Genomic DNA, 20770 nt, shown 5'->3' on the forward strand with positions numbered 1-20770 from the left:
GACACGTGGACTAAAGCGAAGCAGGGTTTACCTTTGACGTTACCGGTACCGTACCCTCAAAAAGTTCCGGGTTTTCAGTCGCAAGAACTTTCACAGTCAGCCGTCACGCTTGGCGGATTAAAAACCGTGTTCCCATAATTAAAAATTAATACAGCGCAATTTTGGATGAAATATTAGATCTCATAGACAGACAAACAGACAAATACCTATCAACATACTTACAGATTAAAATCGATAAGTAATGATATGAAAATTCAGAAAAATTAGTGAAACAGTGATATAACAATTACATAATATATCAATTACCACACGTAGCCTATGCAATATTACTAGGTCAGCAGGATGGTGCAATAACCTTTTATATTATTTTTTCAGATGACGGTATGAATTTGTCGGGGTCGAACCACTACCCTCCCCCCCCCCCCCCTTTGAATTTTTTTGAAAACTGAATAAGTCGCTGATAACGCATGCAAATGCCTAATATCGCGGATTGTTTTCATCAGCGTGTTATTTATGGCCGTAAACGCATTTACATTGGTGTTTATTCTCTCTAAATCACAAATTTGGGCAACGATAACAATGATAATTATTTTATTTTTATACTTGCACGGAATTGTGAATTCGGTGAGAGTTATTAAACGTTCATCGGCGGCGAGTTTCGGCGGCGGCGACAAATTAAGGAGTAAATCCGCGATCTAAATTTTTTGATTTTAAAGTGGAAATATAAAAAATTGAAAATAAAATCGTAAACATTATAAGTTTTGTTGAGTCCCGCGACAGTCTAGGCCAGGGTGGTCCAAACCCAGGCCCGCGGGCCACATGTGGCCCACCGCTCCGTTATCTGTGGCCCGCGCCGCATTTGCGCGGGAGTAAACGAAAAGTTGCATTTGGTGTTGTTTCATCATAAAAATACCCATATTGTTACATCACCAATGTCACTGAATTAACTAGTGTTATGGCTAGCGGAGGCCACTAGCGAAGTTGAATCATGTGCTTCGCTAGTCTAAGTTGTAAACTGGCTTTCTATTTTTTGGCCGGGAATATATGCTAACAAAATAGGCTTCATAGAAACATAAAAATCGATTGAAGAATCTATTATGCCTGATAACTAAATATTAATGTAATGGCCGAACAATATGATTCCTGCCGGGTGTTTTTTTACACGGTTGATTGTGGGCGGAATTTGCCTTTTTATCCATTACTTTAAAATTGTCGTCGAAAACCGTGTTATCATTAAACATGGAAGGAATCGCGACTTTTTCCCGGATTGTGATGATATATAAGAAAATTAATCTGAAGTATATCAATTCAATTTTTATTGTACTGAAATAAATTTTACTCCATGAGAATTTACAGCAGATTTACGGATTTTCGATAGGTTTTATCTTTAATTAAAAATAATCGGAGAGGCAGCATTGCGATTGAACGGAGTCAGCGTTACAAGTACATCTCAAATTTGTCGAATTCGTAAAATAGCAAAAATACGTATCAAAACAATAATATGTAATCGTGCATTTTATCGCACATTTTTATGTCAACGGATTGCAGTGATATTTTAGAGTGGCTCTCGTTCTGTCGACGCAAATACAGGTTAAATTGAAGACAATTAAATCAATAAAGCAGGACATTTTAAATATGTCCGTATCGATCATGGATTGATTACTTTGCACAAGACAAAAATCATGGTATACTTTATATATGTATTTTGCTATTTTCATTGCATAAAGTAAAATTGTACTGAACGGGATTTTATATCATATATCGAGATTTTAATAACGGCAAAACAAATTCGCAAGATTGCAAAATACGTATCAAATTTAAATACATCAGGCAGCTTGTCTCATATTTTTATCTCCACAGATCGCCGTGGTATTTTACTGCATTAATATTTTTATTTTGACGTTAGAAATCGCAACCGCGAGTTACGTTGGACACAATTGAATTAATATACGAGGACATTTTAGAATCTCGTAGTTGTCATGTATTGAATACTTAACGCGACAGAAAATTCATTATACACTGAAAAGGCGGCTCTATTAACGAGCGCTTCATCGTGGTGCATGTTACGGACGGTACTGAGAATTTCCGTGTTTTGGTGGTATGAATACAGCCATGACAAACAGTCATAGTCAAATTGTTACACAAAAAATCGAGGTGAGTCGACAAAATTTTTTTTTTCAATATTTCATTCAAAAAGTTGATAAGACATGCTCCGTATTTCACCAGGGAGAGCATTCCACATAATTACACCCTTATACTTAAATGAATTTCGGGTCTTAAGGATAATTTAATATTGTGATATGGCCCATTTTCTCAGTACAAAATAATTGGCTAAGTGCATTACGGTTTTCAACTGAATTTTACTTTAGAATTGACGTCCGTCCATTGTTCAACACTAATATATTCTTCTGGCAATTATCAAGAGTCCAAACACAGAGAATCTTCACGTTATTACTGTGAGTGTACTGCTTCGAGTATCCATATTATGTTCAGTGATATTCAATCAGGCAAACAACGCCATTTTGGTTTTGTACGTCGGAGATCACCGAGATACGTCGAGTCACTACAAGTGCAATATTTCCGGTGGTACTGTTTTCTTTTTTGGCCAAAACTAAAAATAATAAAAACAGATTTAGACAAAATTCCGGTATATGCATGAGTATAAAATGTATGCAATAATCGCGACTCTAATCGCTATTGCATGGCTTCTTCCGTATAGGCCAATTCGGTTGCCATATGACAAATTGGTTTCGATTTTTAGGGCCTGCACAATGCAATATATATATGTATTCCCAAAGATTTATGCGAAAACTTGTTCCGTTAATAATATCTCGTGTATATTGCAAATACATTCTAAGAATAATCAATCAAAACTAAAGCAAACTGTCCATGAAGATATTGATCATGATATCATTCACCTTTATGGTCATTCCGTCACGTCCGCGATTAACTATGACAATCACCAGCGCCGGATTAACCATTAAACAATATAGGCACGTGCATAGGACACCAAGCAAAAAGGGGCACCACAGAAATTTAGAGCTGAATTTGATATAGTTTATCGGTGTTTATCAAAATATTAAGTGTTCACCAGACGACTAAAACTTCAAAATGTTCGCTTATTTTTCTTCGTCAAGTATCATATCAACCTTATTTATTATAAATAAACATTGAAACTTATTTATTGAACACAGAATGGGCCTATGAGTCGTTTTCTTAAATTGTTGTTGTTTTTTCCTCCTAGTATTCTCCTTGTTGCTGCATTTTTGTTTTGAAAAAAATCTTTTCTCTTCAACAATTGGACCAATGAACTATTTCCATTATGTTGCGGGTCCACGATCGCATTTCAACGATCTACTGGTCAGCGAAGTCGGGAGTGTTTTGATAAGGTAGACCAGGGTGGTCCAAACCCTGTCAAGCTGATACATTCCGTGCGACCCACAGAATAATTTTAGCGTATATTTGTATCTAATAGCGGAATGTTTATGTGTTTTTTAGCTATTTCAACTGGGGTTGGGATCTCAAGATTCAAAACTTTTTTTCTAACGCTTTGTGCCTTTATTTTAGTAAAAACACTTCTCTGTTTTCAAGCGTGGGCTATGTGACAGTAGTGACGAAATGCAGAGCCGACTTAACGCCGCGCAATCCGTTTTTTTTTAGCTAGGTCCGGAAATACCAACTAACAACGTTGTTATTTGACATGGCACTAAGCTTGCTCACGCTGCAAGTTTTTAAATTACTCAAATATAACAATTCGTAATAAAATGAGTGTCACAAGAAAAGTAACCTAAGGAAAATACGGCGGAAACGTAGCTATTTCCTTGTCCATCACACAGTGTCTGGTTTGATTTCAAGCAACATCTGTCACGAAAGAATATAATTTGAAGCGACATCAAACGGAAATGATAGATGCGGAAAATACAACGGTAATTCTCGGGAATTAATTTTAAAATAACTGAAGGCTTTATATATCTTCTTTTTAAAAAAAACGCCACCTATACAACATAATAATAGTCTGATTAGAACGTTAAACTCTCGTTGTTTATTAAATTTAAACTAAGTAAACTCGCGATATTTCGATCACTTTTGGGTTTTCTTCGTCTTGCGGCTCGCGAGACCTCCTTAAAAGTTTTTGCCGTCCTTTAACCTAGCAACCTTGAACCACCCTGATGTAGACTACTAGATACCGGTAAAATTTCAAACTACAGTTGGGACTTGTATCCTTCAGTATTTATTTCGATTCACGTTGAGACTGGAGGCGTGAATCTTTATTGTCACACTTCCTCAGGATTAGAGCTCAGCCGATATTGCGTGTTTGCCGACATATCATATCGGCAGTAAACGACGGCAGTATATATATATATCGGCTATACATAGCAGTTAAAAAACCTAAAAATGTTCGTAAAAGTTGTTTTATTTACTGTTGGTTGTGATTATTTATACACTTATGTGGTTTATTGTTTTTATAATTAAATTACACTTAGGGGGGCACCTAAGTCTTCAGTGCTTAGGGCACCAAAGGGGCATAACCCGCCCCTGACAATCACCCTGTATCCACTTTGCAACAAATATTGAGTAATCGATCTTACATACGAAGATTTACTTGTTGATGTCACTCCAGGTAGAATGAACACAGTTGGTCGCGTAAAATAGTCTGGAAATAAAATATTTTCTCCATTATCGCACCAATCAAGATAAAATTGTCCTCTTTCCGAGTCTTACACAATCTCTCTCCGGTACTCAAATGCCGTTAGACCGTTAGACAAGGAAGCTTAATCTCCCTATGCCACGCTTCCTAAAACTAATTACTTTAGCGGATCAATCAAGAGGTGTCACAGCCTCCCAGGTCAGTCGTCGAAAGAAGTCGGATGATGCGTCACTTTCCGGTTATCAGAAAGCTTCCCTGTAAATCCGCGCGAAGTTGCTCCTCAACATGTATGAAAACACTCATTACAATTCCCTTACTGTTATTGAATGCAAACAATATTTTTACAAATGAAGGAACAGCGAGATTTCTTTCATACACTTGCAAATATATCGTGTTAGTTACGCACAGCCATTTATATATAAATACACGGTTGGAGCTTCAAAAAAATCTAAGCAACCAAAAATTGTACAACTAAACACTATTTTGTGTGGGTGATGTACATATGGGACTGAGAATTATTTACCATTGCAAATAAATATTCTGTCATTATCTGTTCAAAGTAGGTTTTTGAATATGGATTGAATCCTTGGAGGTGACACACGTGTCCTCCTCCGCGAGTCATTACAAGCGCAACGTAATCAGTTCTGCACACTTCTTTCTTCGGTAAACCTGAAAAAGCACATATATATGTATATTAGTTACAATACGTTACATTAGCTATAGACATTATTGTGATACAGTCTAATTTAATGGTTGTAGGTTTAGTGGTAATAGCAACAACGGCGATAATATTGTGCAGTGCACTGCACAGGCATTTTAAAACACAATCTACTTAGTGTAATATTGTGCACAACACAGGGTAGACGCGGTTAATGTGTAGGGTTACCATATTTTTGTGACTTCAAAACGACAACGACCCCTTAGCTGTGATTTTGCAACTTTACATTTTCCGATTTTACTACATGATCCTACATTTGTAGCTATCCCGACTGTCTTCATTGACTCATATTCGTAAAATACCAACAATTATTCAAACATTATTTGAAGACATTATTTTGAAAACTTTGGCACACTTCCTCATTTGAGTTGTGCACCTTATATAATTCAACTGTTTTTATCACAAATGTAGGAATGCATAAAATATCCAAATGTTGCATTGCACATAGCCATATTTTCCCATATGCCACACTTTTGAAATAAATCACTACACACAAACAACTGTTGTACTGTAACTATTCCAATTTGAGGCTGACAAATTACTACATCAAAATCTTACCGCGTTCTGGTGAATACATGTCATCATTTGATCCGACACACAGCAAGGGTATTTTAATTGCTTTTAATTTCGTTTCGTTCAATAAACAATCTTGATAATATTCTTCTGCATTGCGGTAGCCAAACAAGGGAGCGGTGAAATGTTTATCAAATTCGCGCAAGTCAGTCGCTTGAATTATTTTTTTATGGTCGACGATATCCTGGAAAACTTTGCAATGTTTTCGATAAATCCTCTTTCGTTCCCATGCAACATATTGATTGAATATGATTCTGTTCTTCCATAATTCCGTTTCTTTTGCGGACAATGGTGCGTTGAATGGACAAGAGAAAAGCATGGCTGCTTCTAGACCATACTTTTCCGAGTTTTGACTGAGATAAATTCCTAGCAATATAGCACCCATTGAAATACCGACGGCAAAAAGTTGGGATTTTGGATAATGCTGTCGAAAATGTTGAATTGCATGATGAATATCATTCGTTTTTGTTGCGCAATATGTTTCCGGAGTCTGAAAATATTACAATTTCTTTAGTGATAGAATCAATGCTTGTGATGAAAACGAATTTCGACCAAGCAATCGCAATTTCAAAGATATTCCGGGTTATTGATTCGCTTATATTGGAAACTCAATTCTGTTCTGGAATGGCGATTTTATTCATGCTAAACACTGATTGACGTAGTTGCGGGGGAATGGGATAACCGAATGTTGAATTATGGTTAGTTTCACTGGAATGTGAAGCTTGTCGGTGAGTTCAACCCTTTTATATTTGAAATATCAGTAACCTTCAATGGTACCAATACAACATAGTTTTAACATGGTATCCACCCCTTTATGATATCACTATAAAGGATAAACGCTGTCAGGGGGGTTCGGGAGAAAGTTCTTCTTTGGCGGACATTAAGACTCGAGTATCGGGGCAGCACGGATTGTGCCATCCCTGATATTTATACATAATAGTAATATCGTACCTTTAGCTGCATTCCAACCAGTCCACGATATACGATCACCATTACTCTATAGCCGTCCTCAGTCAATCTATTAACTGTAGATTTCACGTACGAAACATTACTACATGAAGTTAGGCCAGGAAGAACAAAAACAGTTGGCCTAATTGTACTATCCGGAAATCTTTCATTGTTGTCATTGTCAATCCAGTCTAGATAAAATTGCCCCCCATTTGGTTCGGTGATTACCTCCCTCCGATAATTTAGTTTTGAAAAAGGTCTGAGGCAAGACATCAGCATAATTTGGCATCTGGAACCAGGGCACCAAAATAACGGCATGTAACGTCGTTTGAGAATGGGAATCTCATTTTTGATTATAATGTCAAGAGTTGTTCCTTGCTTGCAAAATACCAAAGGGAATTTTCCATAATTTGAAACGTAAGAATGAATGTACCATACGATGACAAAACAAATCGTCGCCAAATTTATCAAAGCTATAAAAAAGCTGGTATGTTCCCGAAAAGCCATTTTCCAGCTTACCACTCCAAACAAACTGAACTCACGCAACAGGCGACAGGATGCAAAATACTGGCCTTGCTTCTACAACATTAACATTCTTTATTTGTGACCCGCAATGAGGCACGCCTGATTTGGTGTAAATATATTAGTGTTAATTGGTTACTAATTGGACTGAAAAGTAGCATTTGAAACTTTGCGCTGAGTATACTCAAATACCGCTTACTCTCAGTAAAACAAACATTATATTTTGACTTTTTTCAATCACAAATACAGCGTTGTCATTGGAGAGATTAGTTCGGAATCAGAGATCTGTGCTGCAGAGTTAGGTATCTTGTGAGATATTTCACTCTGCGACTCATTCTCAATTCGAACTCGATAAAATTTTGACCGCAGCTGGTGGCTCTCCTTGCCAAGTGAATAAAAACTAATTTTAGCCTCATTGTGCTTCGACTGAAAATTTGCTGCGTTTCGGAATGGCAAAACTAATCTAACATCAAAACTCAGACTTCATTTTATTGTTTTAAATTGTTAGGACGTTCTGCATTAAAACAAGTTTTCATTGCTGATATAGGAGTCGTAATGATTTCACAATACCCAGATCTGTTTTATTTATATGCTGTCGATGAAAAAATGCAAATTCATTCCGGTTCGAAATACAATAAATGTTCCGGACTTCCTAAATCAACGGCCGCGTTTAATATTGTGAGCGCATATGAAATTTTCGAACTGAATAAATCACGATATATTTTATTTACGCAATCTTTCAAATTTTGTGCATATGGTAGAATATTGGGCGCTCCAGAAGTGTGTGTAATTTTTCGCCTATTGCCTATTTTTCATCAAGTTATAGGCAGGGGGTATATTCACTTGGCTAACACAGGCAATCCCCGAACTCGTAATAGGACTAAAATAAGGAAAATCGGAATAAAATTATGCCCTAACCCCAACCTGGTACACACACTACGGGAGTACCGATTATTGTATTAGTTTTTGTGCTTAACCAATGACAGTATCAACGTTTAATAATATTGCGTTTATTAATCGCCAATCTGATTTTCAAATAAAAATGTCAAATCAACATTTAATCTACATTCTAATAATCCCTTTAACTGATAACGCCCACCTTTGTTTACTTTCAAAATTAATGTCGAGTTTCAATTTGTATGAAATTGTTTTCTTCGTATACAAAATCTCAGAAATACTGCAAAAGATTAGGAAATAAAGCATTTTACACACACGGCAGAAGAAGCAAAAAGTCCAAAAATGAAGGCTATCTTACATGCTCAAACTAGAGATGCATTGATATTATATCATGTTCTGATAGATTAGCAGATAAAAGTTTTCGGGTACTTGCGTTTATTTGAAAATGCAAAGCAACAAATAATTTATTAATCGATAACAATATTAAAAACCTGATTATAGATCTGAAGAACTCTGAAAATTTCAACTCCCTCGAAAAATTTTAATTTGTTTCATTATTACGATTCCACATGACCTTTAAAACAGCAAAATATCCGATAGCGTTTTACCATACATATCAAGTGGAAACATGTAATTGGCGTGAGGTGTTTACATAATTAAAGTACACTAAATGTATTGTTCTAAATGAAGAATAATAAATACCAAAAACATAGGTGAAATGATTGTGCAAAATACGCAACATGTTTTTTTTTTTAAATCTAAGTGCATTGTGTATAAAAAAAAGTTGCATTGTTTTCCAAAGGCTATGTGTAGTATTATATTCAAAAACATTTATTATCTATGATAAACATATAATACAGTATATGATTGCTGTCAAATGTATATACATAAAGAGTTCAAAGCAGTATATTACTTCGAATAAATCGTCTGAAAACTACAACCAAACCATCTACAATACCAATTAGTAAAGAAGATATGAGTAGTCAACCCATGAGTAGGAATAAGGCTGGGTATTTAGTCCCAATGACCATATAAATGGCTTACTTAATAGAAGGCTGGTCTGTAATATTGGCAGCAGGTTTGAATATTATGCTGAACCGCAGAATATTCTCTGCAACGTCTTCTACGAGTATATTCAGTTTTGCTAGGCCAGATTTGTCCATTTATGTACAGCGGAGACGTAGCCATTTCAATCACTTTAAGTGGTTTGAATCTATATTTCGATGACATCTTACTATTTATTCTATGACTTGTCTTCATTATTCATCATAGCATCGAAAAATTCAACCATAATTTGTTCAAAGTACGTTTCTGCAAATGGATTTAAACCTTGAAGATGGCTCACGTGACCTCCACCGTATGTCATCACAAGTGCAACATTATCAGTTTTGCATACTTCGTCCTTAGGCAAACCTTAAAGGAATATAAAATGCAAAATTTAAATTAAGCAGAATTATATAATAACAGAATAGGTTAGTGCTGTACCAAATGGATAATTTGGTAATTAATTTTAAAAATTAAATTATACATTCAATCCTCATCCTTGATATACGAAACTGTCATTAGCAAAAGCAATCTCTATTTATCTTCTTGTTATTTTTCTTATCTCATTATTATTCTTACTCATTTTTATTTGAGAAACTCATATGTTAGTATACCTTGACAAGTTGACACAAAACCAATACTGAGGATATACTAAAAGTTTAGATAGGGACTAATATAATTCAGATCAATTTGATGTTACGTGTCTCAACAATATTTGGTCAGATTTCACCATAACCTGAATAGCTAGTTATCGAGAACCAAAATAGACCACAATCATTTTGTGTTAATGAATCCTTGTCTTTTTGATTTCCCATTATGAGTTAAACCTTCTTTTAATCATGTACCAACTTTGGTACTCGCGTAGTGTGTGTACCGGGTAGACCATAATTTTGTTCCAATTTTCTGTATTTTAGTTCTATTACGAGTTCGGGGACTGTCTGTTTTACCCAAGTGAATATAACCTCTGCCCATAGGTTTCAGTCCATTTACACAACTTGATGTAAAGTAGGCGAACAAAATTAGTTACCTCCATATTGATACACACACTTCTGGAGCGCCCCAACTTCTGCTACTCTCAAGGATAACGATTGTATTGTATTTAAGAAGAAAGTTTTTTTATGCATGAACATCAACCGTGGCCAGTTCGCGTTAACGCTTGTTGGGCTCACGAATGCGAGACTAAATCATTTGGGAATATAAAGAATGTCTTACCGTGTTCTGGGGAAAACATATCGTCGTTCGATCCTACGCATAATAAAGGTACTTTAACTGATTTCAGTTTCCTTTCACATAAAATACAGTCGGCGTAGTATTCTTCCGCGCTCGTATATCCAAACAATGGAGCTGTAAAATGATGATCAAACTCGCGCATATGCCTAGCGTTCATGATTTTTTCGTGATCAACCAAGTTTTCAAAGACTTGGCTATTTCTTCGATAAATCCTTTTTTGTTCTCTGGCAACATGCTCGTTAATCAAAACCCTATTTGTCCATATTTCAACTTCTTCTGCACACACAGGCGCGTTGAATGGACAAGAAAAAAACAAGGCGGCATCTAATCCACATCGATCACCTTTTCGGCTTAAATGCTTTCCTAACATAAGGGTTCCTAAAGAGCAGCCCAAGGCAAAAAGTTTCGCCTCCGGAAAGGTCAGATGAAATCTTTGAATTGCTATTTCCATATCATACGTGTGTGTTGCACAGTAGGTAGTCGGTGTCTGCATAAAGTTTACAATGTTAGATAATTATAGGATGAAAAGTTATAGCTTGTAAAACATGGGGATTAACTACGTGCAGATGATACCGTTACAATATTTCCATATTGATAAAAATGTTGTGGTTACATACATCCATAATCGATACATTTATAGATATGTGAAAAATTACTCTTCTGGTTAGGCTAAGACTGCTAAAATGTAGCATATGACGTAGGCCAAGAAAACACATATTAAAAACGTAATATTACGAAGATCGATCGATGTAAAATTTATAAACATATAGGCACACCTTTGTTTGCGATACATGCTCTGGCGAATTTTTTTTTTTCAATAGAAATTTCAAACGTCGGCAAATTTGCTTATTTTGCCTACACCTTATGTATACAGTATTCAATTGCTCGAACGTGGCGTACTTAAAAACTATGACAAAATCAACACAAGGTCTAAAATCAATTTAATCCATATTTACCTTGACTTCCATTCCATCAAGTCCACGATTAACGATAACCATCACTCGATATCCATTTTGTACAAGTCTAAATACAATAGACCTTACATATGTCGATTTACTTGTTGATGTTACACCAGGCAAAATAAAAATAGTTGGCCTCGTCTTACTATTTGGGTAAATAACGTTGTTATGGTCATTGTCACGCCAGTCTAAATAGAACTGTCCTCCATTCGGCTCTTCCACGACTTCTCTGCGGTATTTGAAACCGGATAAACACGGTAAAAATGTCCTCAGAATAGTTTGACATCTCGATTCGGCAAACCAATACAGCGGCATGTAACGTCTTTTGAGGGTAGGAATACGGTCCCGAATAATCGTGTCCAATTTTGTCCCTCGTTTGCAAAAAATAGAGGGCAGTTTTCCATAATTTTTAATATAAAAATAGGCGTATAAACCAACTCCAACGTAGATAAAATTCACCATTTTGAAGTCCGATATGGCAGCATACAGCATTTTCGTACTTCTTGGCATTGCGTACAACATTATTCCACAAACCATGATGGGTATGATCACCATACGGCGGTTTCCTCTATTACTTTCATCACAAGCCATTTTATTCCCGCAGTTTACACAACTCTACAGCTCGACAACTGGTGCACAGTGCGATTACACACTTCCTTTTACCCGTTTACCGAAAAGCCTAAGCCGCGTCCCAGTCGACAAGAGCTATTCGACACTTCGTATACCCTATTGCAGCTGATCGATCAATCATTCCCTAAGAACAAAAGGCACAGCCGTTAAGCAGATTACGAGTGTAAGTCTGGCATTAAAAATACCAAGCATTTCTACACGTATCTTCTAAATTTGAATCGTTTATATTTTTATTTGCTGATCTTATTAGGCTTACTGTAACCGCGAAAACATTGTTACTATCCGTGGAAATCATACTCACAAGTCACAAAACATTGGTTTTATGAGTGTAAACCAATCAATGACGTCATAAATGAAGCAGCTACCGAGTTTAGCGTAAGAGTTATTGAGACGCATAAAATATTTAGACGTAGATCAATAGCTACGCCTATCAAAGTTAACAGCACTTTATTGTTCGGATAACCCGAGGCAGTTATGAGCGTCTACTTGGACTCATGCCGCGAAATTACGAGAGCCATTATGCAGCGCTCAAAATAACTATGCTATGTCACACCAACACTCACACACTCACTCGTTGTGTTATATTGAACTATAATAATATGGCAGAACATATTCATCTATCAAATACTGCAGATCATAGCATCGTGTATATCACCATAATTCCGTTTATGCTTGTGAGATGACCATCATTTAGTAATTAAACAACCAAAAAGTTTATAAGAGAATCGAATTTTATTGTTTTCGAGTCATTTTGCTCAATTTATAAAAGCCTATATCCGGCTTGTCACCGTATCCCGGACAACAGGTGTTGTAGTGTTATTTCACCGTTCAAAATAGCAAAATTAAGCGCGATATTTCAACGGAACATGACTGTATTACGGGACGTTTTGCAATCTCAAATGCCTTCGCTCAATATATTAATCCGTATTATCATCATATATTTTATTTAAACGTAAGAATGTTACTTTGATTGCGACCTTAGATGGTTGGTTATAACAGGGATTCCGAACTGGGATACATTAGATTCAGAATGGAGATATTCTTTCCATAACTTCTAAGTTGTCCTAAAATATTTTTATCACCTGATGTTGGAAATTTGAGGTCCTTGGTTTAACTACTAAGTCTAATTCGCAGTTCACATGACTTATTTTGCCCAATAACAGCACACAAGACAAACCAGCTGGTTGTGTGGGATTGATTGCTACTAAAACCGTTGATACAGAGGCTCGAAATCACCAACCCCACATATTAAGCAACACTCACGTCTCTTTGGCACGTTGGAAATAAAATAACAAATCACTAGTTGTCTTCACAATCGATCACGGGGAATTTTTAAATAGAATTGCTGGGGTTTTTATCAACAATCCATAAAAGGTATGTGGTATTACTGCGGCCCGTAGAACAATTTCAGCGTGAACCAACTAAACCATATTTGAATTTATTGGCAGAACATTTTTGCCGTATTTTTAAACTATTTCGACTGCGAATAACCCTTTTCCCAATCCCGATGTAGCAAATGATGTTTGTAAAGCACGGAATTTCAATGTTATTCTATTAATGTCAAGACGGTGCCAACATGGGAATGACGTCCGGTGATCGGTACACGAAAAAGGAATTATCAGGTGCATTCAAGACCAAGCCGATGAGATAAGTCGTGCTTTTCATCTAAACTTCGTGCCTCAATCTCGCGCCAAGTAACTCCTCATTTGGAGAGGCGTTTGTACCTATATTTTAGTAGAAACACTCCTCTATTTTCAAGCGTTGGCCATGTGACATTACAAAACCAAACAAGAGAAAAGATAACGAAAATACCACGTTATTCCGCAATATTGGGGGGCTATGATTTGTACACCTTGTACTTTAGCTTTGAATACTTTCTGTGTGTGAATATATACGAGAATAGGTGAAATATTATTAATATTAAACGTAAATACAAATATAATGTGCACAACTGGAAGACACGCACGAAGAAAATGAATGCGTGATTGCAAAGTGAGTTGAAGGCGTATGATAACTATGGTAACCAGACGTAAAAGAGAAGATTCTAAAACTGAAATCGTTGGAAGTTAAGCATGATGACTTAACTTTCTATGTTTAGAGTTTAATTGGAGTCACTATCTGTGACGTGATTTGTTGAAATAACGAAAATTTTTGCTACTCCCGTAGTATGTGAACTAAGATGGCGGACATCGGAACGTAATATGTGTACCAGGTTAGGGTTAGGCCATAATTTCAGGTATAAATACTACGGGAGCCACTTGGCCAGTCCCCGAACTCGTAATAGAACTAAAACAAAAAACATTGGAATAAAGTTATGGCCTGACCCTAACCTGGTACACATACTACTTTCCAGTGTCCGCCATCTTTGTTCACATACTTCGAGAGTACCAAACCGAGTGTGTTGAAAGTCACGTATGATGAACTAGTTTTCTATGTATGTTAAGAGTTTAATTTAGACACGGGTAAAGTATGGCCTGCCGGCCAAATCCAGCTCGTAGGGTAATTCCATCTGTCTCGCCTGATGCTGCCACAGCAAAACTGAAATCAAATTTTGATGTTTTAGCTAAAAATAGCTCAAGAAATTTGTTGAGATTGCGGTTAAATTTAGTTTTGGCAGACGGCATATTGTTTTCTACTTTTAAAATAAGTGAAACTATTAGTAATACTACACGCAATTGCAAAGTAAAATTTTATCCAAAAAAACTTCCAAATTCCACTCTGAGGAAGAATTTCTTCCCAGTTGGGGAACGTTGGGTTAAGACAACGGTTCCCAAAGGTGGCGCTGCGGCGCAATAGTGACATTGAATATAGATATTTAATTGTTTCCTATTTTAATAGCTGTGTGTGTGAATCAATAACTTTATTTTACCTTTCTATGTCGTTCATTTTCTGTTGGTCCTTATGCCTTCTCTAAGTATATACCAAAATAAGGGCTGTTTAATTTATTATTTCAATATTCATTTGTATTTTGCTTGACAAAAATAATAATAATCTCTATCTCACTCTCTCTTCAATTCGAATACTCAAAACAACTAGACTAGACCACTAAATTTTTATTCGAGATTTCGTCTCATTACGCTACTGATCTGACCGCTTTTGTTTGAGTATTCGAAATTTTCTTACATGGTTAGGCTCAACTATACTTGGCGGGAAGGAATGGGGGGAATTCAGTAGTTTGTTGGGAAGTTGGGATTTTCGCGCTGTGTGTGCTATTGTGATACTAATATTGTTCAGTTTTTTACTATAACTTCGAAACTTATTCAAAAACACGAATATAACGAACTAATAAAACTGAACAAAACCAGTAGTGCGCTTAGGTAAAAAACTGGCAAAGGGACAACTGAAGGTTGAATATTAAATGTAGTAGTGAGGGAGGGATAAAGACTTCCAAATGACGAAGGGGGAATTCAACGAAAAACGTTGGGAACACACATTTCGGGTTCCGAGTCATTTCTATCAGAAGTGACTCCCCCCCCCCTCCCTTCCCAAAAAATGAATTTGTTTTTTTTATAACTTTGCGGTATTTGCAGAAAGACATAAATTCTTACGACTTTTCCAACACCATTTTGCTCTATTCTTGAACGGTTTACTGAAAACCGGACGTTTTCTGGCTTGTTATCAATAATTCTTTTATCAAATGAACCAAATAATACAGATAAAATGCGCACTTATATGACTTCGATAACTTCGACATCGGATTACGTCTTTAATTTAAGCGATTCTTTTGAGATATTGTCAGATATCAGTGACTACTTTTATCCGGGCTACATCTAGAATTAAAAATTAAATATAAAAAGAGAACTTGCAATTTAAAGTAATATCAATGAATGAGTCATCGAAAGAACACACTGTTGTGCCGAATTTTTATTATCTAATTTACATCTTTGACCTGATCAAGGCCCGCGACAAGCTGTTATTGTGTAAGGCTATACTCGTTTTTGAAATAATACCAATTTTCTTATTTTAACTTGGCCTGATTTCATACCCCCCCTCCTTTGCCCCCCCCCCCCCCTTTTGGCCTGCACAATCCTCAAAAAAAACTTGTCTAATAGTATACAGAAAGATATACTCTACACACTTCTCACAATAATTTCATAACTGATAAAAATTGAATTCATCAAACTATTTCTTCAGGTCTACATCAGTAATTTTGCCGAGATCACAGCAATGAGAGTTCCCATTATGACGCTGATTCTAACGACTCCAGCCCCGTTGCAGAGATCTAAAAAAAGTAATGGAACTACATATAAAATTGAGGTTTTGGCTAGAAAGGCAAAGTGATGAATACATTATCATTAATTTGGCGAGTAAATATAGTAATATTTCACGGCTCTGCCGCTGGCGCATTGTGCTAAGCGTTAGGATACACGATTTCGATTGCACCCCTGATTAACTGGCGTGGGTTCGCAGGTTCAATTCCTATCGATATAATTGTAAACGAGTGGGTGGTCGGGCTGCTAGCTGTTGCATGGGCAGTTTACGTAACCAAATGCCTTATATTGCTTCCCCATTAGCAAGTCTATAAATCGGAATTGAATAAGTGGTGTGTGCACAAAGATGGCACATAATCTGATCATAATATGTGTACCAGATTAGTGTTCAGGTTGTGCATCATCTTGTTACACGTACTTCCGTACGCCCTCAAATGTATAGTCAAATATACAGAGTGGTCGCTAGAAAAACTGAACATTTGTCAAGCAGCTATTTATTTTTACATAGAATAACTTTTACAATTTTTTTTTAAAGGCATATGTTATATTACACTCATAGATTCTCAAAATGTCGTCCGTGGACTTCAGAACAGTGACCCTTAACCTAGAAGCCCAAGCTCGTGTAGCGTTTTGTAGGTTAACTTGTGAGATATCGTACCAATTCAACCTAGACCACCTATACGCATTTTATTCTTGATCTCATATGACTTTCAAATTTTTCGCTTTTCTAGGGACCACCTGCATATTTGTCTTTGCTAGTGTTAAAAAGATAAGACCCATTTTTTCTACAAAGTTGGACTTGAGTTAGCATTTATCAAAGATTCGACTAAGTGCCATTTTGAACGAACTCAGCTATACGTTGGCAAGCTCTATGACGCGATTGCGACGTTGTAGTGACGTAATTTTTGAAAGACGTAGTCAGGTGCGTAATATTATATCCAAAAATCATTATGCAACGCCGACTAGAAGTATTTGTGGGCGCGTAGTTCGGAAGACCCCAACATTGTACGTACCTGTGATAGAGATGAGATCGAGCTAAAAAATTCCAGCCCTGCCCGACCCAAGCCCGTGGTATTAAACCCGACCCGGCCTGATTAACTGGATTTGCAGACCGAGCCCAAAGCAAACCCGAAATTTCATATCTTATTTAGAAGTTCTTTGAATTGTCATTACAAAAATTTAGTACAGTATGTGTCGTGTTGATGAGGCAACTTCTGTTTTTTGCAGACCACGGTCTCTCGTGGCCAAAACGCCTCTTTAAAAAAAGTCATCGATAGAGAAGCCCGACCCGACCCGAACGTAAGGATTGACATTTCAGACTCGCGCTTCAGATCTTAGTTTTAACCTGTGGCACAGTAGCAAACGGTTCCAGAAATCCCGAAAAAGGAGGATGAACTGCATGTTTCTGACGTTCCGTATCCACAACCCCGGGATGTTGTAGTGATGCCTGTGAATATAAATATCAAATAAAGAGAAGACAATTAATAAGAGTTTGCCAGGGATTCAATCATTCTTCACCGCAACAGTACGTGTGTTAGGGTAACGATTGGAAAGAACTGACAGAGGGTATGTATCACAAAACTGCTAATGTCGCATATCGAAGCAGAAATTAACATAACTATTTAAAGTAGTTCAAGAGACTTGTTGCGCAACTTTGTTTAAAAAAATTGAAAAACTAAAAATTGAATAAGCATTTGGCGGTGATTAACTTTTTTCACAATTTGGGGGGGGGGGGGGGTGGGCGAGGGGTCAAATGTCGAGTCAGTCACCCAACTCACTCTAATTTGCAATTAGTTGAATCCAAATCATTTCATGCAGATTTCCCAAGTTACTTCAATTATTTTAGTCTAGTCCAATTCGAGTTGACTAAATGCCTCGAAATCTAACTATCACCGGATTCGGAGTCCAATGACGGAATAAATTTGTTTTGATTCGAAGAATTTCGACGGGATGACGGGATGATTTCTGACTGAACTATTCAATGTTGAAAAACGCCACGCTCATATAGGGTGTAGTTGGAACTCGGGATTAGACGAAAGTGCTGGAAATGTTCGAATATATGACGATTTTAGAATCGAATCAAATATCTTTTTGAATGAAATCAAATCGCGATTACTTGGAAGATATGTCATTATTTCAATATGCAAATATTTGAATCCGCAATCAAAATACGATTCATACTTTACCCTGATCATATCTTTTTTCAAAAATACTTACCCGCTATAGTTCCTTCGGATTTGATGCACATTGTTGTCTGCCCTGTGATATCGGTGCAGTTGCTTTCGTTAGAAGAATCAACTGAGTTGCAGTTGATACAATCATAACAAGTTAACGCCAGTCCTTAAAATAAAGTATAAAATATAGGGCGATCGTAATCGAATAGCAAAGTCGGAAGCTCCCGAAGTATGTGTACCAAGATGGCGCACAACCTGAACATAGTATGTGTACCCGGTTCGGGTTCGGGCTGTGCGCCATCTTGGTACACATACTCCGGGAGCGCCCAAATTTGCACCAATTGTGGTGTCAGAGCATCTTTATACAGTTTTAATGCAAGCATTGGTACATTTATCAGCAACCCTATCCTAGATTAGTTATATGGGTGCTGTTACAGAATTCCCAAAATTACTTGAAAACATTTTGGGGTTCCCGATGTCTATCTTTTCTCCTCGAATTTGGCTGCTATTGAAAAAATCAAATATGACAAGCTATTCGACGACGGGGTTTTCACAAAGACGTACGGGGTATCGTGTATCGTTACAACGTTTCCGTTGGCGTGTGAACCGTCTTTGTTCGTTAACCAGTGGAAATAATAGTTGTAAAAGTGACGCGTCAATGAGGAGAGGGATAACAGTTTTGCGTCGTTCACGGCATCTATAGAAACGAATCTTTTAAAGAAAACTACAGCGAATTATTTGTAAAATCCCCCGTTTTTTTTATAGAGTTTTCGGCTCCGCGTGTACGAGCGGGACTTTGATAAAATTCTTTCAAATATTTCTACAGCAAGAGAATTTCCCCTCCCCGCAGCATAGATCGGAAACGGACTTTTTTAGGTCGCGAAATCCTTATTCGACGGTCATGTGACCGACTGGCAAATTTATATGTTTTGACAAATCAACGCTGATATACTTTGAACTGAAATGGCTTTTCAGAGGGTTACGACAGTGACCCGTATAAGGGGTGAACACCGCACCTAAAATTTCAAACACTCCGTCTAATTTTCAGGTGTTACACCATACTTTAATTTATAACGTAAATAAAATTGTATTTGAATGTTCAGAAAGTGGCTCATATGCCGATGAAGATGATCAGTCGAATACATATCACATTTATATAAGCTACAAATAATTTTATCACTAATACCAAAATATCTACCACCCTCTAAATTTGGAAACACCTTCCTAAAATAAAAAGCTGGAAAACATACTGGTTAAGACAGTGCTGGAGGCGGTGATCGCGGCGGGCGAATCTCGCCGTCACTCTTCCTACGCAAAGGGTAGAAGCCTGCACGTCGTAATCGTTCGCGACAGGGCCATCAAAGATATATGAGCGCCCCGTCGCCCCTCGCAGGATGTCCAAAGTTCAGACGTTCAACTGATTTTTTTTACTGGGCCTACTAGTTTCAACGTATATTGTACCTTTAGACAAACTCTGAGATCGTGAACTCTTCTACTACAAAGAAAGAAGCGTACAAAAAAGAAGGAAACACAAACAAGCTTTAACATGCATAAATTTTTTCGGTCTTTTCATTTTATCCTATTTTATCAATGGAACGTTTCATAAAACGGAAAAATTTAAACTTACCTTGATGCACTATTGCTGCTATAATAAGAGAAAACAAAAACAATCTTTGCATTTTGCTGATTTGGTTTTGACAAGACAAATTAGAAATTAGAGTTTGGTAATAATATATCTGTAACAACAATAGAAACAAATTTTCAGAAAAACAAGACAGCAGTGCTCGAATAAATGGTATCATTACAGGTGCCGCAGATTACTGAGTTTGCTGAATTAAAAACGCTGCATAATACAAGAGTAATCCAGAGTCATGCTGCACCCTAAAACCAATGTATTTTTGTAATGTTCCGTCTGACCAAAATCAGACTTTCTCAGACAGGCAGTTTACAACAACTGTTACAACAATGACACGTTACAGAAATGCATTTGGGTTAGTGTGCAACAGGACTTTTAAATTGCATAGAATGGTATTTTGTATTGTATTGGTATTTGTATTGTATTCCTGCTACAGCATCCTTGCATTATACGCATACGGATTCACTAGCGCAAACGCATTGAGGAAGGATTGGAAGTTAGTTTCGCGTAAACTCTAATGATAGTAATACAAAAGTGTTCCATTTTAAGATAAAATTGCAAAAGCGTTGGGCAATGGGAC

General features: G+C 36.8%; 3 protein-coding genes across 4 annotated transcripts; all 3 read right to left on the minus strand.

The window, feature by feature from the left end:
* Window positions 1–4396: 4396 nt before the first annotated feature.
* Window positions 4397–7483, minus strand: LOC120337324 (phospholipase ABHD3-like). The gene is made up of 3 exons (XM_039405085.2): window positions 6891–7483; window positions 5925–6429; window positions 4397–5317 (listed from the first exon to the last, which is right to left on the minus strand). The coding sequence occupies exons 1-3, from the start codon at window positions 7392–7394 to the stop codon at window positions 5127–5129; spliced, it is 1200 nt and encodes a 399-aa protein (XP_039261019.2). The 5' UTR covers window positions 7395–7483; the 3' UTR covers window positions 4397–5126.
* A 1054-nt stretch (window positions 7484–8537) lies between these two features.
* Window positions 8538–12589, minus strand: LOC120337320 (phospholipase ABHD3-like). Of its 2 annotated transcripts, XM_039405082.2 has the most exons (4): window positions 12471–12589; window positions 11537–12293; window positions 10563–11067; window positions 8538–9719 (listed from the first exon to the last, which is right to left on the minus strand). In XM_039405082.2, exons 2-4 carry the CDS (start codon window positions 12128–12130, stop codon window positions 9550–9552), a joined length of 1269 nt encoding a protein of 422 aa, XP_039261016.2. In that variant the 5' UTR covers window positions 12131–12293; window positions 12471–12589; the 3' UTR covers window positions 8538–9549. The 2 variants fall into 2 exon arrangements, with proteins under 2 accessions (XP_039261016.2, XP_077973422.1); XM_078117296.1 differs by lacking the exon at window positions 12471–12589 and having other exon boundaries at window positions 11537–12382.
* A 3618-nt stretch (window positions 12590–16207) lies between these two features.
* LOC120337356 (uncharacterized) lies at window positions 16208–20293 on the minus strand. Its single transcript, XM_039405127.2, has 4 exons — window positions 20182–20293; window positions 18598–18720; window positions 17726–17827; window positions 16208–16391 (listed from the first exon to the last, which is right to left on the minus strand). The coding sequence occupies exons 1-4, from the start codon at window positions 20231–20233 to the stop codon at window positions 16306–16308; spliced, it is 363 nt and encodes a 120-aa protein (XP_039261061.2). The 5' UTR covers window positions 20234–20293; the 3' UTR covers window positions 16208–16305.
* Between the last annotated feature and the right edge of the window lie 477 nt (window positions 20294–20770).

The sequence above is a fragment of the Styela clava genome, chromosome 10, assembly GCF_964204865.1.
Source record: "Styela clava chromosome 10, kaStyClav1.hap1.2, whole genome shotgun sequence".
Taxonomy (NCBI): Eukaryota; Metazoa; Chordata; class Ascidiacea; order Stolidobranchia; family Styelidae; genus Styela; species Styela clava.